Here is a 16,435-nt window from a genome sequence, read left to right as displayed (position 1 = left end):
CTCTATAAAAAGACAAAAATGAGCCAAGTGTGGTGGTATTTGCCAGTATTCCCAGCTACTCAGGAGACTGAGGTGGGAGGATTGCTTGAACTCGGGAAGCAGTGGTTGAAATGAGATGAGATTGCATTACTGCACTCCAGTCTGGGTGACAGAGCGAGACTCTGTCTCAAAAACAACAAAATAAAAGAAAGAAAGAAAGAAAGAAAGAAAGAAAGAAAGAAATGCCCGGATCCAGCAGGCAGAAAATCAGTAGAACTTAGTTGAACTCAGCAACACCATCAATTAACCGAATATAATTGACATCTATAGACTACTTTGTCCAACAACAGCAGAATACACACTCTCAAGATTACATGGAATAGTCACCATAATAGACCACCTTCTGGGCCAAAACATATCCTAACAAATTTAACAAAATAGAAATCATACAGTGTCTGCTCTCAGACCACAATGTAAATAAACTAGAGTCAATAACAGAAAGAAAATTTTAAAATCCCACTAATCTCCACAAACATGTGGAGATTAAGCAATACGTTTCTAAACAACATATGAGTCAAGGAAGAAATCACAACAGAAGTTTTAAAATATTTCAACTAAATGAAAATGAAAATACAGCTTAACAAAATTTGTGGGATGCAGTAAAAGCATTGTTTAAAGAGAAATTGATAGTATTGAATGCATCTATTAGAAAAAATAAAGATCTAAAATTAATGATCTAAGTTTACACCTTAGGAAACTAGAAATAGAAGAGCAAATCAGGTACAAATTAAACAGAAGAAAAGAAATAATTACAGCAGAAATAAAAAATGGGACACTGATAGAAAAAAGTTATCAAAACCAAAAACTAGGTTTGAAAGATAAAAAAAAAAAAAATGGATAAGGCTCTAGCCAGGCTAATTAAGAAGAAAAGAGGAAGGACACAAATTATCTATATCAGAAATAAATAAGGAGTTGTTACTACAGATCCCATGGATGCTAAAATGGACAGTTCTATGTCCACACAGAGGGTCAATCACTTGAGAGACATAATTTGTCTAAACTCATACATGGAGAAATAGATGACCTAAATATGTTTACATTTATTACAGAAGTTGACCTTCCAAAACAGAAAGCACCATGTCAAGATGGACTCACTGGTGAATTCAACCAAATATTTAAGGAAAAAATTATACCAATTGTCTATAATTTGTTTTAGAAGTTAGAGCCGAGAGAATACTTCTTAACTTATTCTATGAGGCCAGCTTTATCCTAATAGGAAAATCAGATTAAGACATCACAAGAAAAGAAAACTATGGACCAATATACCCCATGAACATAGATGCAAAACCTTAACAAAACATTAGCAAATCCAATCCAATGATGTATAAAAAGAATTATATACTGTGATGAAGTTAAATTTATTTCAGCTATTTAAGGCAGGTTCAACATTCAAAAATCAATTAATGTTATCCATAACATTAACAAGCTAAAAAAAATCACTTGATTATATCAATATATACAAGAAAATTAACAAAATTCAACACCCATTTGTGATAAAAACTTTCAGTAAACAAAATTCAACACAGATTTGTGACAAAAACTCCCAGTAAACTAGAAATAGGGAAGAACTTCTTCACCTTAATAAAGAATATCTACAATAACCTACAGCTAACATCCTCAAGTACGGTGAGAAACTTGAAGTTTTCCCACTAAGATCAAGAACAAGGCAAAGATGTCCCTCTCACCAATACTTTACAACATTGTTCTGGAAGTACTAGATAATGCAGTAAGACAAGAAAAGGAAATAAAGGAAATAAAAGGTATACAGATGAGAAAGTAAGAAATAAAACTGTATTTCTCTGCAGATGACATAATCATCTATGTAGAAAATCCAAAATAATTGACAATTTTGGGAACTGACATGCAAGGTTACTGATATGTAAGGTTGCAGAATGCATGGCTAATACACAAAAGTCAATCACTTTTCTATATGCCAGAAATAAACAAATGGACTTTTAATTGAGAACACAGTGCCATATACATTATCATTCAAAAAATAAAATACTTAGGTATAAATCTAACAAAATATATGCAAAATCTATACGTGGAAAACTACAGACTGATGAATGAAATCAATGAAGAACTAAATAAATGGAGAAGTATTTTATGTTCATGGAGAGAAAGACTCAACATTGCCAAGATATCAATTCTTCCCAGCTTAATCTACAGATTAAATGCAATGATAATAATAATCTCAGCAAGTTATTGTATAAATGTCAACAAACTGATTCTAAAGTTTATATAGATAGGCAAAAGACCCAGAAAAGCAAACACATTATTGAAGGAGATGAGCAAAGTTAAACAACTGATACTACCTGACTTCATGATTTACTCTAAAACTACAGTAATCAAGACAGTGTGGTATTTGTTAAAGAAGAGACAAATAAGGCTGGGCGCGGTGGCTCACGCCTGTAATCCCAGCACTTTGGGAGGCCAAGGCAGGTGGATCATGAGGTCAGGAGATCGATACCATCCTGGCTAACATGGTGAAACCCCGTCTCTACTAAAAATACAAAAATTAGCCGGGCGTGGTGGCAGGTGTCTGTAGTCCCAGCTACTCAGGAGGCTGAGGCAGGAGAATGGTGGGTGAACCCAGGAGGCGGAGCTTGCAGTGAGCCGAGATTGCGCCACTGCACTCCAGCCTGGGCAAGAGAGTGAGACTCCGTCTCTTAAAAAAAAAAAAAAAAAAGGAATAGACAAATAAATTAATGAAAAAGGATAGAAAGCAGAGTAGCAGACTAAAAAGAAATAGACCCAGATAAATACAGTCAACTGATCTTTCATAAAGGAGCAAAAGCAATACAATTAAGAAAAGACAGTCTTTTCAACTAACGATGCTGAACAACTAGACACCCACATACAAATAAATGAATCTAGGCCCAGATTTTACATTTTTCCCCAAAATGACTCAAAATGTATCATAGTCCTAAAGGTAAAACACAAAACTGTAAAACTCGTAGAAGATAATATAAGAGAAAGCCTACATAACTTTGGGTATGGTGATGACTTTTTAAATATAATACCAAAGGCACAATCCATGAAAGAAAGAACTGATAAACTGGACTTCATTAAAACTAAAAACTTTTGACCTGCAAAAGACATAATCAAAATAATGAAAAGACAAATTATTAATATCATATGTCTTTTGAGAATTGCAAGTTAAAATAATGAGATATCATTACATATTACTTAAGTGTTACATTAAAACATTAACAATATCAAATACTAGCAAGGATGTGGAGCAACCAGAAGTCTCATGCATTACTGGTAAGAAAGCAAAATGCTACAGCCACTTTGGCAGTTTCTTACAAAAGAAAACATACTTGAAGGGAGGGGCCAAAATGGCCAAACAGAAACAGCTCTGGTCTGAAGCTCCCAGTGAGATGAATGCGGAAGGCAGGTGAATTCTGCATCTCCATCTGAGGTACCAAGTTCATCTCACTGGGCAGCTGGTGCAACCCACAGAAAGCAGGAAGAAAGCAGGTGGGGTGTCATTTCACCCAGGAGCTGCACAGGGTGGGGAGACCTGCCTCCCTGAGGTAAGGGAAGTGGGGAGGGTCTGTCCTACCCACCAGGGGTACTATGCTTCTCCCACAGATTTTTGCAACCTGCAGATCAGAAGATTCGCTCGTGAGCCTACACCACCAGGGCCCTGGGTCTCAAGCACAGACCTGGGCAAACCAATGACAGCCACTCCCATTGGTGGCTGTTTAGGCAGGCACTGAGCTGCAGGAGTTTTTACATACTCCAGTGGTGCCTGGAACTCCAGTGAGGCAGGAGAACCATCCAGTCCCATGGAAAGGGAGCTGAAGCCAAGGAGGAGAGCCCAGCAGTCTCAATCAGTAGGTTCTACTCCCATGGATCCCTGCAAGCTAAGACCCACTGGCTTGAGATCCCTGCTGCCAGCAGAGTAGTCTGGAGTGTGCCTGGAATGACTAAGTTCCTGGGGGGAGGGGTGACCACCATTAGTTGGCGGTTTGCCCCTGACAGTGCAAAGGAGCCTGAGAGGTTTGGACTGGGCCAAATTTCCCACAGTGCAGCAAACTGGCTGTGGCAGGTTGTGGCCAGACTGCCTCTTTAGGTGGGACCCTGAGCCATCCCTCCTCACCAGGCAGGTCATCCCTGCAAGAATTCCAGCAGCTCTGGTCAGGGGCTTACAGACAGAACTCTCATCTCGCTGAGTCAGAGTACCTGAGGGGATAGGCAGTTTCAGGTTCAGCAGACTTAATCTTTTCTGCCTGCTGGCTCTGAAGAGACCAGATGAACCCGATGAGTGGGATTCCCTCAGCACAGCACACCAGCTCTGCTAAGGGAATGTCAGATTCTCTACATAAGCGGGTGCTTGATCCCATGCCTCCTGACTGGGTGAGACTTCCCAACAAGGGTCACCAGACACCTCATACAGAAGAGTTCCGGCTGGCATCAGGCCAGTGCCCCTCTGGGGCGAAACTTCTGAAGGAAGAAGCAGGCAGCAATCTGCTGTTCTGCAGCCTCCACTGGTGATACCCACGTGAACAGGGTCTGGAGTGGATCCCCAGCAAACTGCAGCAGACCTGCCTCAGAAAGGCTGACTGTTAGAAGATAAACAAACAAACAGAAAGTAACAACAACAACATCAACAAAAAAGACTCCACAAAAACCCCATTCAAAGGTCATCAGTCTCAAAGATCAAAGGTGGATAAATCCACGAAGATGAGGAAAAAACAATGAAAAAACGCTGAAAATTCCAAAAGCCAGAATGCCTCTTCTCCTCCAAATGATCACAACAGTTCTCCTGTGAGGGCATAGAACAAGGCTGAAGCTGAGATGGATGAACTGACAGAAGTAGGCTTCAGAAAGTTGGTAATAACGAATTTCGCTGAGCTAAAGCATTATGTTCTAACCCAATGCAAAGAAGCTAAGAAGCATCATAAAAGATTACAGGAGCTGTTAACCAGAATAACCAGTTCAGAGAGGAACATAAATGACCTGATGGAGCTGAAAAACACAGCACGAGAACATCATGTTGCAAACCCAAGTATCAATAGCTGAATTGACCAAGCAGAAGAGAAAATATCAGAGCTTGAAGACTATCTTGCTGAAATAAGGCAGACAGACAAGATTAGAGAAAAAAGAATGAAAAGAAATGAACAAAACTTCCAAGAACTATGGGACTATGTAAAAAGACCGAACCTACCACTGACTGGAGTACCTGAAAGAGACAGGGAGGATGGAACCAAGTTGGAAAACACACTTCAGAATATAATCCAGGAGAACTTCCCCAACCTAGCAAGACAGGCCAATATTCAAATTCAGGAAATCCAGAGAACCCCAATAAGATACTTCATGAGTAGATCAACCCCAAGACACATACTCCAAGGTCGAAATGGAAGAAAAAATATTAAGGGCAGCCAGGGAGAAAGGTCAGGTCACTGACAAAGGGAAGTCCATCAGATTATGAATTTTGAGTGCTACAATATGCCAATGTAGGTTATTAATTGTAATAAATGTACTGCTGGTGAAGAATGTTGATGTTAGAGACTGCTATGGTTTGAATGTGTCTCCAAAGTTCATGTGTTAGATACTTAATCCCCAATGCAATAGTGTTGAGAGGCAGGCCCTTTAAGAGGTAATCAGGTCATAATGTCCTTATAATGGGAGTGGGTTTACTATCACGAAAGTGGATTTGTTATAAAAGCAAGTTTGGTGCCTCTTGCTCTCTCTCTTTCTTATGCATGTGCTCTCTTGCCCTTCCAAATTTTGCCATGGGATGATGGAGCAAGATGTGTTTCTCAGTCTTGAACTTTCCAGCCTCCAGAACTATGAGCCAATAGATTTTGTTCATTATAAATTACCCAGTCTTGGGTATTCTGTAATAGCAGCACAAAACAGACTAAGACAGAGTCTATATATGTGTGGCAACAAGGAGAAAATGAAAAAAAAAACTACCTTTCTCACAATTTTGCTGTGATCCCAAAATGGCTCTAAAAATATGGTCTTTAAACAAAACAAAAAAGAGCAAAAGGAAAAAGGATATACTAGCAGCAGATCTTACAAGAATATCCAAATTTAAAGAGCCATCAAACCAGTGGTGAATTTAAATTTCCCTCCTCTAGTATCACTGCCCCAAACTTAATACAGCCAGAAACATGGAATTGAGCCTCTGTCAGCATAAAAACAGAGAGGGCTCCAGGAGAAGCACTAGAGGTATGGTCTGAGGAACAGAAAAGCAAACTCCTACCTCAAATAGAGTATGAAAATACCACATTTATTTTTTCTCCCCCTCTTGTCTACATTCTCATGTGCCTCAAACCTCAGGCAATCTGATGATGGTAGGGGAAACTACAGCATCATGCAATAGCCAAAACCTTGAGAAAGGTTAATCCTCGGCCGGGCGCAGTGGCTCACGCCTGTAATCCCAGCACTTTGGGAGGCCGAGGCGGGCGGATCACAAAGTCAGGAGATCGAGACTATCCTGGCTAACACGGTGAAACCCCATCTCTACTAAAAATACAAAAAAGTAGCCGGGCGTGGTGGCGGGCGCCTGTAGTCCCAGCTACTCAGGAGGCTGAGGCAGAACGGCGTGAACCCAGGAGGCGGGGCTTGCAGTGAGCCGAGATCGCGCCACTGTACTCCAGCCTGGGGGAAAGAGTGAGACTCCACCTCAAAAAAAGAAAAGAAATCTAAAGTCAATCCTTTCCATTCAGTTGAGCTATAGCTCCATGAGAGTGGGGCCAAACCTCTTGCTTTTTTTTCTTCTTTCTCACTGTCCGTCTGCCACATGAGCTTAAAGATGCAGCTATAATTGCAGAAGTGTATGGTTCATCAGAGTAAAAGGAGCCCCGCATTTCTAGCTGGAGGATGGAAAGGAGAAGCCCCTGGGAACCTGAAAGTACGGGTCAGATGGTGAAGAGGAAGAAACTTTAGAAAGAGACCCATGAACATTATTTATAAACTCCTGGATTCACCTGCCCCTCAACTTATGCATGCCTAGATATGGTTCCAATTGGCACACTAAAGATGCTAAGACCTGAATTAATGAGTAGAGCATTGCACAGTTCCCAATTTCACCCCTGGTTGATGCACATGTCTGAATAGCACTACAAAGGCTTTCAGAATGGAACTGACAATGGAACCAGATCCCACAGATTGTCTTCATCTCACCAGGGTGATTGCTTGCTAAAACAATAGTATCAATATACTCCAAAATTTAAATAAGATCCAGTCTAACTAATATTTGTTCAAAATGTTCAAATTACAATCCAAAATTACACAGTATATGAAGAACGACGAAAATGTCAACTTCCATGGGGAAAGACAACACAAGCCAAGGAGGACATGACAGAGATGTTGGAACTATCCGACAAACACTTTAAAGCATTTGGTATAAAATGCTCAAAATACCCAATGAATGAAGAAATAAATGAAGTCATTTAACAACATTTAGAGTTCATCTTTTTCCGCCTCTGAATTACCTTTTCTCTAAATTGATTACCTTTTAAGTTGGGAGGAGAAAACTCCAAACTTTTAAGTCCTAAGTTATAAAACCTTGATTTTCCCTAACTGTGGCAAAAGTCATTTTTTTCACTTACTAAAGCATCATATAAAGCTATATATATATATTTCCAGTGCATCCAATGTAACATAATTCCATTAGAATGCCCTACTAAGTTTCTACTTCAACCTTTGTTACTTTTTGATTTGTAAATGTCCTTTACATACTATTTTCTACCTTTTCTCTCTTAAGAGCTTCCATGATAGGTTTTCTACCTATGTAATAATGATGCTATCTTGTATCTGAGTAACATTTTAGAGTTTGTATAGTTTTTTTTTTAGTGAAATTGACTGTTTTTATTTTCAATCCTAAACTTAACCTTATCTCATTGTCTTACATCTTTCTCTCATTGTTCCCTCTCCTTAGTTGTTAGAACTGGGAATATAAATATATGCATGTTTTACACAAATTATAAGCCAATTTATGGACTCCCACATTCCATCTCTTATCCTTGAAAACTTTTTACTAGATTAGCACCTTTCCTGTGTGAGCCCATCACTACCACTACCTTCCCATTCCAGTCCTCACACTTACTCTGTAGAGCCTAGCTTCTTACCTGGGTTTGCAGGCAATTCAGATGGTGTAATGTCTTTCTCCACATTGTTACTGTCATGCATTTTGCCTCCAGTTTCTATGAGTGATCTAAACCACAGTCTCTACGTTTTCAACCCCAAGAATGATTCAAAACAAAACAAAAAAAAAGCCCAACGACTAAAACGTGTCAGTGTGTAACCGCCCCAGTAACTCAAAATGTCAAGCCTTTAAGTTAAATATAGCTAGAGGAACAAATGAAGCATAAATTGTTTCAAAAATCAGCTCATCACAACAGAATAAACTGGTGTTTGTAAGAATTTTAAAAAGTTGAAGCTACTTCTCTAACAGTATTTTGGTTATGAAAGAAACTAATGTTTGATAACTTAAAATTTCTTTGACTATTAAAAATTATAATTGTATTTTGTGCGGTACAAAGCAATATTATGATAGAAAATAAGAATTTATTGAAAGGAAGGAGTTGGCTCTCAGAGGAAATGAATGTTAGGTAAGTAAAGACAACGGCAATTTTAATCTCAAATTAAAATTCATTCCCAAGAGTTTACGCTCATTCAAAAAATATCTTGTTTTCAATTTCTTCAAGATATTTTGGGAATTTGCTGCTATGGCTGCTACAACAACTTTTCAAAAATGGGCTTGAATGGTGTGCAGCTTCTGTGCTCCCTCTGGCACGATCCAGGAGCACAGAGGCTCTTTAGCAGCAAGAGCTTCTTGTCAGATGTGTTGATTTCTTGTATATAAATGCCAGTAAGGGCACCTTTTACTAAAATATAATTTATAGTAATGTGCACAAATCATAAGCATACAACTAAACACATTCATTAAAAATATAACATGTAACAAGTGCCTAGATGAAGTATATCTTAAAACCACGTAAAACAATACCAACACGCTATGTGCCCTACTCATGTCCTGCAACGCTCATTACCCCAAATATAATCTCTATCTTAACTCTGACAACATATTTTCCCTGCTTTTGAATTCTATACAGTAGCCCCCCTTACCTGTAAGAAATAAGTTCCAGATTGGACAGCTATTGCCTTAATCGAATAGAAATGAAGTTGCATTAGGACTCAGTTCCAGTTTCTGTAAGATTTTATATATCTTTTTCTTTACTATTTCATCATTTCTAGTTTGTCCTAGGACCTATGATAAAGCCTTCTAGTAATTCCATCTGAGAACCTGCTTTTTATCAAAACTGCTTCTCTTTCTTGGAAGTTGAATTTGGTTTTGTCTCCTGAACAACATGTGATTGCCAAAAGTTCAAGTCTGTTTTTCACATAGTTCTTCTTAACCTCCTTTCCTGTGAAATTTAATAATTTGAAAATTGCTTGAGAGAAAAAATTTTCTCATTTTCTTTGGCCCTCTCTCCTCTCTGGGGGTTTTGGTCCTTCAAGTGCTTTAGGAAGAGATTTTTCTCTCCCCCAAAAAAATGCCTGGTATCCACTGCCCTCTCCCCAGAATCTCAGCATCTGACCCACTGCCAAGATGCCCCTAAGAGAAGGGTGGCTCCTGGAATGCTGACTCACTTCTCTGTGGCTCCTTTCCAGAATCTTCGTTCTGCCTCCAGTTGCCTTGAACACTCTCTAATATCTTAATGAAATCCTTTTTCTTCAATTCTAACTCTTCTACTTGTTCTCAGCATGAGTTTGATGTCTCTCCAGTTATATTATCACACACAGAAGTGGATATGAACTGTCAGGCTTATCCCTTTTATATCCTTTTATAATTTCATTGTTAGCTTAAAGGGGACAAAAGGTAAACCCTGATAAATTGAAATTTCCACACTAATCTTGGAATTTCCACACTAATCATCTTGGAATTTCCACACTAATCTTGGACCTTCCAGTGAAACTACTATTACTTTTACTGTTACTAACCTGGCATGGCAACATGCCAGGTTATTACTGCTTACTATGCTCCATACACATTAATATGAGATTTAAATATGTGTTCTTATTTAATTGGCATAACTAACTAATGAGGCTGATATTACCTTTATTTTTCAGATGATTTTGGGTGAGGGACTAACTAATATGTCTAAGTTCACAGTAAGCTATAGAACCCATGACTGACAGATCTGATATGAAAACTACTTTAAAGGTCAAATATCAAATGACATGGTATTTGTGAGTTAGTCACATCATTTATTCATATCAATCTCTTGGTTTCTACGTTGCTGTAAGTTTCTCGTTATGTGGAAACTAAACTGAAAGTAAGTTCATGAAGTCCTAAAGATGTACATAATCATTTACCCTTTAAGAAATATTTTCAAACTTAACATCTTTCAGCCAGCACGCCAGGTGGACTTTGAGGGTAATGTCCCTTTCTTTAAGGAAGTTAATATGAAACTGAAAAATAAGTAGGTATACATGACTTATTGTAACAAGATGTGAATGGCAGTAGAATAATTTATTAGGAGAGCAGTTAATGAGGGCACTTAACCCAGAAGAAGTTTTCCCAAGAAAGTACCAATCAAATGAGCTGGAGTTAGTTAAATAAAGTGAGGCATTTAAGCCAGGCATGGTGGCTTATACCTGCAATCCCAGCACTTTGGGAGGCCAAGGCGGGTGGATCACCTGAGGTCAGGAGTTCAAGATCAGCCTGACCAACATGGTGAAATCCTATCTCTACTAAAAATACAAAAATTAGCTGGGCATGGTGGCTTGCACCTGTAGTCCTAGCTACTTGGGAGGCTGAGGCAGGAGAATTGCTTGAATCCTAGAGGCAGAGGTTGCAGTGAGTCAAGGTTGCACCATGTGGGCGACAGAGTGAGACTCTGTCTCAAAATAAATAAATACATACATCCTGGCTAACACAGTGAAACCCTGTCTCTACTAAAAATACAAAAAATTAGCCGGGCACGGTGGCAGGCGCCTGTGGTCCCAGCTATTCGGGAGGCTGAGGCAGGAGAACGGCATGAACCCAGGAGGCAGAGCTTGCAGTGAGCCGAGATAGTGCCACTGCAGTCCAGCCTGGGCGAAACAGCGAGACTCCGTCTCAAAACAATAAATAAATAAATAAATAAATAAATTAATTAATTAATTAATTAAAAAAAATAAAGTGAGGCATTTGAGGTGGAGGAAGAAGTCTTCCAGTTGAAGGAAGTCTTCTAGTTTCTTTAGTTAGGCCCAGAGAGAAGAGAATGTATCTCAGAGTTGGGAAAACACCTGAAATCTGAGAGAGCTGGAGCATAAATTATGAAAGGAGAAATGTGACAAAATAACTCTCCAATTATCACAAGAGCTTTATATTAAACTATGTGAATCTCATGACTTCTAAGCCATATCGTCGTGCTTACTTTCTTATGCAACCTTGTGTTAAATAGCTGATACCACACATAAGATACCACACATAAGATACAGTGGTGTGCATTTACACTGTCCTTAGAGAATTCCAGTGTGAGGAAAAGAAGTACACAGAGTAATTTTAATTTCATTTAGAAAATAAATTTTTTTCAAAATATAATTTTTTAGTTGAGTCTATATTAGAAGGCAGAAATTAATGACTAATTGACCGGATATAAAAGGAAAGAAGAAAGCCCCTTCAAAGTGCCCATTACTCTTCAATAGATGTGAGTGTCTCAACTAAGTAGTATAAAAGCAATATATTATCAGATTTTGCTTCATTGGAATAGCTGACTGATAAAAAGTTACAAGAAAGAACAAAAGTTTATAAAAATTATTTATTCTCAATGACCTGTATCCAACTTTTCTTGGGTTTTTGTGTTTGTGACAGCATGATGGATGGTAATGATATTGGATAAGTGAGGGATATAAAAGGCAATGTATTATGATGTAAAAGAACACAGCTGGCAGGGCGTAGTGGCTCACACCTGTAATCCCAGCACTTTGGGAGGCCGAGGCAGGTGGATCACCTCAGGTCAGGAGTTGGAGACCAGCCTGGCCAACATGGCAAAACCTTGTCTCTACTAAAAATACAAAAACTAGCTGGGCGTGGTGGTGCGCACCTGTAATCCCAACTACTTGGGAGGCTGAGGCTGGAGAATCACTTGAACCCAGGAGGTGGAGGTTGCAGTGAGCCGAGATTGTGCCACTGCACTCCTGCCTGGGCAACAGTGAGAGTCCATCTCAAAAAATAAAAATAAAAAAAATAAAAAAAGAACACAGCCTTTGGGGCAAAACAAGCTCAATTCATATATGACTTTTGTAGCCTGATAGTTAATTTTAAATGTATGTGGAAAGCAGAATAATGACCCCCTAAAGACATTAATAAGCTAATTCCCAAAACCTTGAGGTAAGGATGTTATTTTACATGACAAAAGACATTTTGCAGATATGGTTAAGGGTCTAAAGACAGAGGGATTATTTTGGATAATCCAGGTGGGCCTAATCTAATCACATGGGTCTTTATTAGGGGAAGGCAGGAATGTCACTGTCAGAGAGAGATTTGAAGGTGCTGTGCTGCTGGCTTTAAAGCTGTAGCAAGGGACCATAAGCTAAGGAATGCAGGTGGCCTCTGGAAGCTGAAAAAGGCAAGGAAACGGCTTCTTCCCTAGAGCCTCCAAAAGAAATGCAGCCCTATCAGTGGCACCCTGACTTTAGCCATTTTGAACCTCTCATTTCTAGACAGTAAAATAATAATTTGTGTTGTTTTTAATCCACTTGTCTTAGTTCATGTGCCTATAACAAAATACCATAAAATGGGTAACTTATAAACAACAGAAATTTATTTCTCACAGTTCAGGAGGCTGGAAGTCCAAGATCAGAGTGCTGGCAGATTTGGTGCCTGGTGAGGGCCCACTTTCTGGCTCATTGATGGTAACTTCTAGATGTGTCCTCACATAGAAGGAACAAGGGAGCTTTGGTGGGCCCCTTTTGTAAGGGCACTAATCCCATTCATCGGTGTTCTACCCTCATGACTTAATGACCTCACAGAGGTTTCATCTCCTAATGCCATCACCTTGGGAGTCAGGATTTCAACATGTGAATTTGGGAGTGGGAGATACAAATATTGAGATCATAGCACCCCTAGTTTATGGTAATTTATTATTACACAATAATTATAGCATATTGATTAAACTGTCTCAGCCTCAAGATCTATATGAATAAAAGGAGTATAATAGCACCTTCCTTGACTGGTTTGTTCTGAGAAACGAAAACTTCATCAGTTAATATACCTATTAAGTTACTAGTAATTCATACCTGCTTTAGGAAATATTACGAACTTCAACATCTAAAATCTTCCTGGCGATGCTTTGATCTGGAGAATATCTACAACGTTTTTCTTCAGGGCTCAGATAATGTCATTTCCCTCAAGTGTGGAACGTTGGCCAGAAACTCTTCTGATTGGTCAGTGCCTGGGTTTAAATATTCTGAATATCGACATTTCCTCAAGACTAGGAGAAAGGGTGTGCTTCATCCTAGTGCATCATGAAAATGATCTGAGAGAAATGGATGGATGAAGCCCATTAGGCAGGGCAACTACTGTTAAACAGCTTAGCAGAGAAAGAAGAGAAAATTACCCACCTGAAGAAGCAAATTCACTGAGCCCAAAGAGGCCATGGTGAATTGATCATGGGCAAAAATCATTCCATTTGCAGGGCCAGATACGTGAATGTGCAATCTGTGTGGTAGCACAGTTTATCATGCTTAAAGGGCCCCACAGGCGGCTTAATGCTTTATCAATGTCTCAAAATTATTAATAATTTTTTAACAAGATGTTTTACATTTGTATTCTGCTCTAGATACTGCAAATTATGTTACATTTCTGACTCTGTGAGCGTGACAAGGGTGAATTATTTTTTGCTTCATTTCATGTAGCTTTTATTTTATAATTAAACTTTTTATTTTGAGCTAGTTGTAGATTCATATGCAGTTCTAAGAAATACTAAAGAAAGATCCCACATCTTCTTTACTCAGTTTCTCCCAATGGTAACATCTAAAAAACTACACTATAATATCACGACTAAGATAATGCCATTGATACAATGAGGAAACGAAACTCTCCCATCACGACGGAGATCCACACCACCCTTTCTCCATACTGCCCCTTCTTCTCCACTCACCCATCCATAACCCTCATTCTCTATCTATACCATTTTGTCATTTCAATAATGTTATGTAAATTAAATCATACAGAATGCAATCTTCAGTAATTGGCTTTTCTTACTTAGCCTAAGTACTTTGAGATTCAAGGAAGTTGTTGTATGTATCAATAGCCCATTCCTTTTTATTGCTGAGTAGTAATCCATTGTATGCCTATAACAGAATTTACTTAATTTTTCACCCATTGTGAGACATATAGTTGTTTACAAGTTTTGACTATTATGAATAAAGCTGTTATGCACATTTTATATACAGGCTTTTGTGTAAATATAAGTTGTCATTTGTGCGAGAGAAATGTCTACAAATGTAGTAACTAGATTGTATGATAGTTTAACATTAAAAGAAACTGTCAGAGTCACAGATGGCAGAATAGAAGGCTCTAAACTCTCCTTCCCCACCATCAACAGCAACACAGAGGCAAATTCCCATCATTGGAAATCCAGAAACTGACTGAGCCACTCCTGCACCCTAGGTGAGTGTGAAACTATCCACATCAAAACTGATAGGAAAAAACTTGCACACACTGTGATCATAACCCCCAACCCTAATACAATGCCATATGATCGGGAAGGAACTCCCATCTCTTAGTCTATCCCTGAGGAGTGAAGGGTTTGGACCACCTATCTGGTATCACAACTTCTCTAGATACTACCAGAGAGACTGGTTTCTAATTTCCCTGTTTTGGTGAGCTGACAGGGCCCAGCATCTGCTAAACCTCTGGGGCTACACAAAACAAAACAGCAGTTGCTTTTAAAATAATAATTGTTATAGCCCTGTTACTTCAAATATTTTCAGAGCGGTTTTTAATAAGCATGTGGGTACTTCCCCCTGCTCCCCACTTTGGCTCAGTGCAGTGATAAAGCCTGGCTTCCAGCTTCTCTCTGAAAAGCAAAGGAGACAGACCAAATAACTAGCACCCCAGCTTTTCTGGCTGCTACCTGAGGAAGTGGATTTTATCTCATGTATCTGAGAGCACTGGAAGGGCCTGGCATACTCTAGATGCCTGAGGACCATTAAGAACAAACATTGTGGTTTCAACTACCAGGAAGGTTTAAGTGGCACCCAGAACCTCTGTCTGGACTGACTGGTAAAGGTGTTGTCCTATCTGAGACCTGTCTGTGAAGACTGGAAAGGAAGCTGTTTTATCTGGTGCACAGACACCAATGCAGACAGTCAAGGAAAATAAAGAAATGGAAAATATGTTCTAAATGTTACCCACACAACAGGTGGGTTCAGTCACTTGGCAGGTATCAACCCAATGACCACAGACAAGGTGGATTTAGCAAGGAGATTTTGTTCTTACAGAAAGTAAAGAGAACACTGGACAAAGCTCCCAAAGTAGTACCTCGCCAAGCTGGGAGGTGGGTCAGGTTTTATAAGCATAGGGTAGTGAGGAATAATCTGATTGGATCTTGCAATGAGGTGATGCTGGGAGGCAAGATCTGACTGGATCCTGCCATGAAGTGATGCCTGAGTTCTATCCAGTTGGATCCTGGATCCTGCCATCCTGTGTCCACTTCTTAATTCGGTCCCTGTACCTCAGTCTGAACGATTAGGTTTCCCTTGTGGTTGCACACTTGTTTCACCTGTCCATGCTCAGGTTACATGACCTGAGTGAGGGTCCATGACAACTGAAGAACAACTCACAGCTTTGTTACCATAAAAGTTGAACCATGCATGTTTATTGCTGCACTATTCACAATAGCCAAGACATGGAATCAATGTAGATGCCTATCAACAGTGGATTGGATAAAGAAAATGTGGTACATATACACCATGGAATACTACACAGCCATAAAAAAGAACAAAGTCATGTCCTTTGCAACAAAAGATGCAGCTGGAAGCCATCATCCTAAGTAAATTAATGCAGACACAGAAAAACAAATACCACATACTCTCACCTATAAGTGGGAGCTAAATGCTGGAAACATGTGGACATAAAGATAGGAAAAATAGGCTTCGAATTAAGAGAGCAGGGAGAGAGGGAAGATAAGGCAAGTTCTGAAAAACTACCTATTGGATATTATGCTCACTACCTGAGTGATGGGATCATTGGTATTGTAAGCTCAGCGTCATGCAATACACCCATGTTAACAAACCTGCACACGTACTTCCTAAATCTAAAATAAAATTTGAAATATAAAGAAAACAAAAAACAAACCCAAACATCTTGCTGGTAATACAGAAAATATGGCTCATGGTAGTGGAAGCCCCCATAAAGCATGTGTGATTCAAAAAAATA

At 39.2% G+C, this 16,435-nt stretch overlaps 1 protein-coding gene across 16 annotated transcripts in view; it reads right to left on the bottom strand.

Moving 5' to 3' along the window:
• Positions 1-16,435, bottom strand: part of LOC134806925 (C-type lectin domain family 2 member D) — a 78,875-nt gene that overhangs the window by 57,998 nt on the left and 4,442 nt on the right. For 3 of the 16 annotated variants that reach the window (XM_063786304.1, XM_063786316.1, XM_063786306.1), the window contains exon 1: positions 8,130-8,294. The exons of 1 other annotated variant lie outside the window; for it this stretch is intronic. In XM_063786304.1, coding sequence (XP_063642374.1) covers positions 8,130-8,190 — 61 coding nt within the window. In that variant the 5' untranslated portion in view covers positions 8,191-8,294. Of the gene's footprint in view, positions 1-8,129; positions 8,321-9,129; positions 9,166-9,654; positions 9,813-13,290; positions 13,532-16,435 lie in introns of those variants that run through there. 12 more of the 16 variants (XM_063786314.1, XM_063786315.1, XM_063786313.1 and 9 more) reach the window with 10 other exon arrangements.

The sequence above is a fragment of the Pan troglodytes genome, chromosome 10 (assembly GCF_028858775.2).
Source record: "Pan troglodytes isolate AG18354 chromosome 10, NHGRI_mPanTro3-v2.0_pri, whole genome shotgun sequence".
In the NCBI taxonomy this organism is placed as follows: domain Eukaryota; kingdom Metazoa; phylum Chordata; class Mammalia; order Primates; family Hominidae; genus Pan; species Pan troglodytes.
Note: the sequence above shows the minus strand (reverse complement) of the source record. Positions and strands in the feature narration are given on the sequence as shown.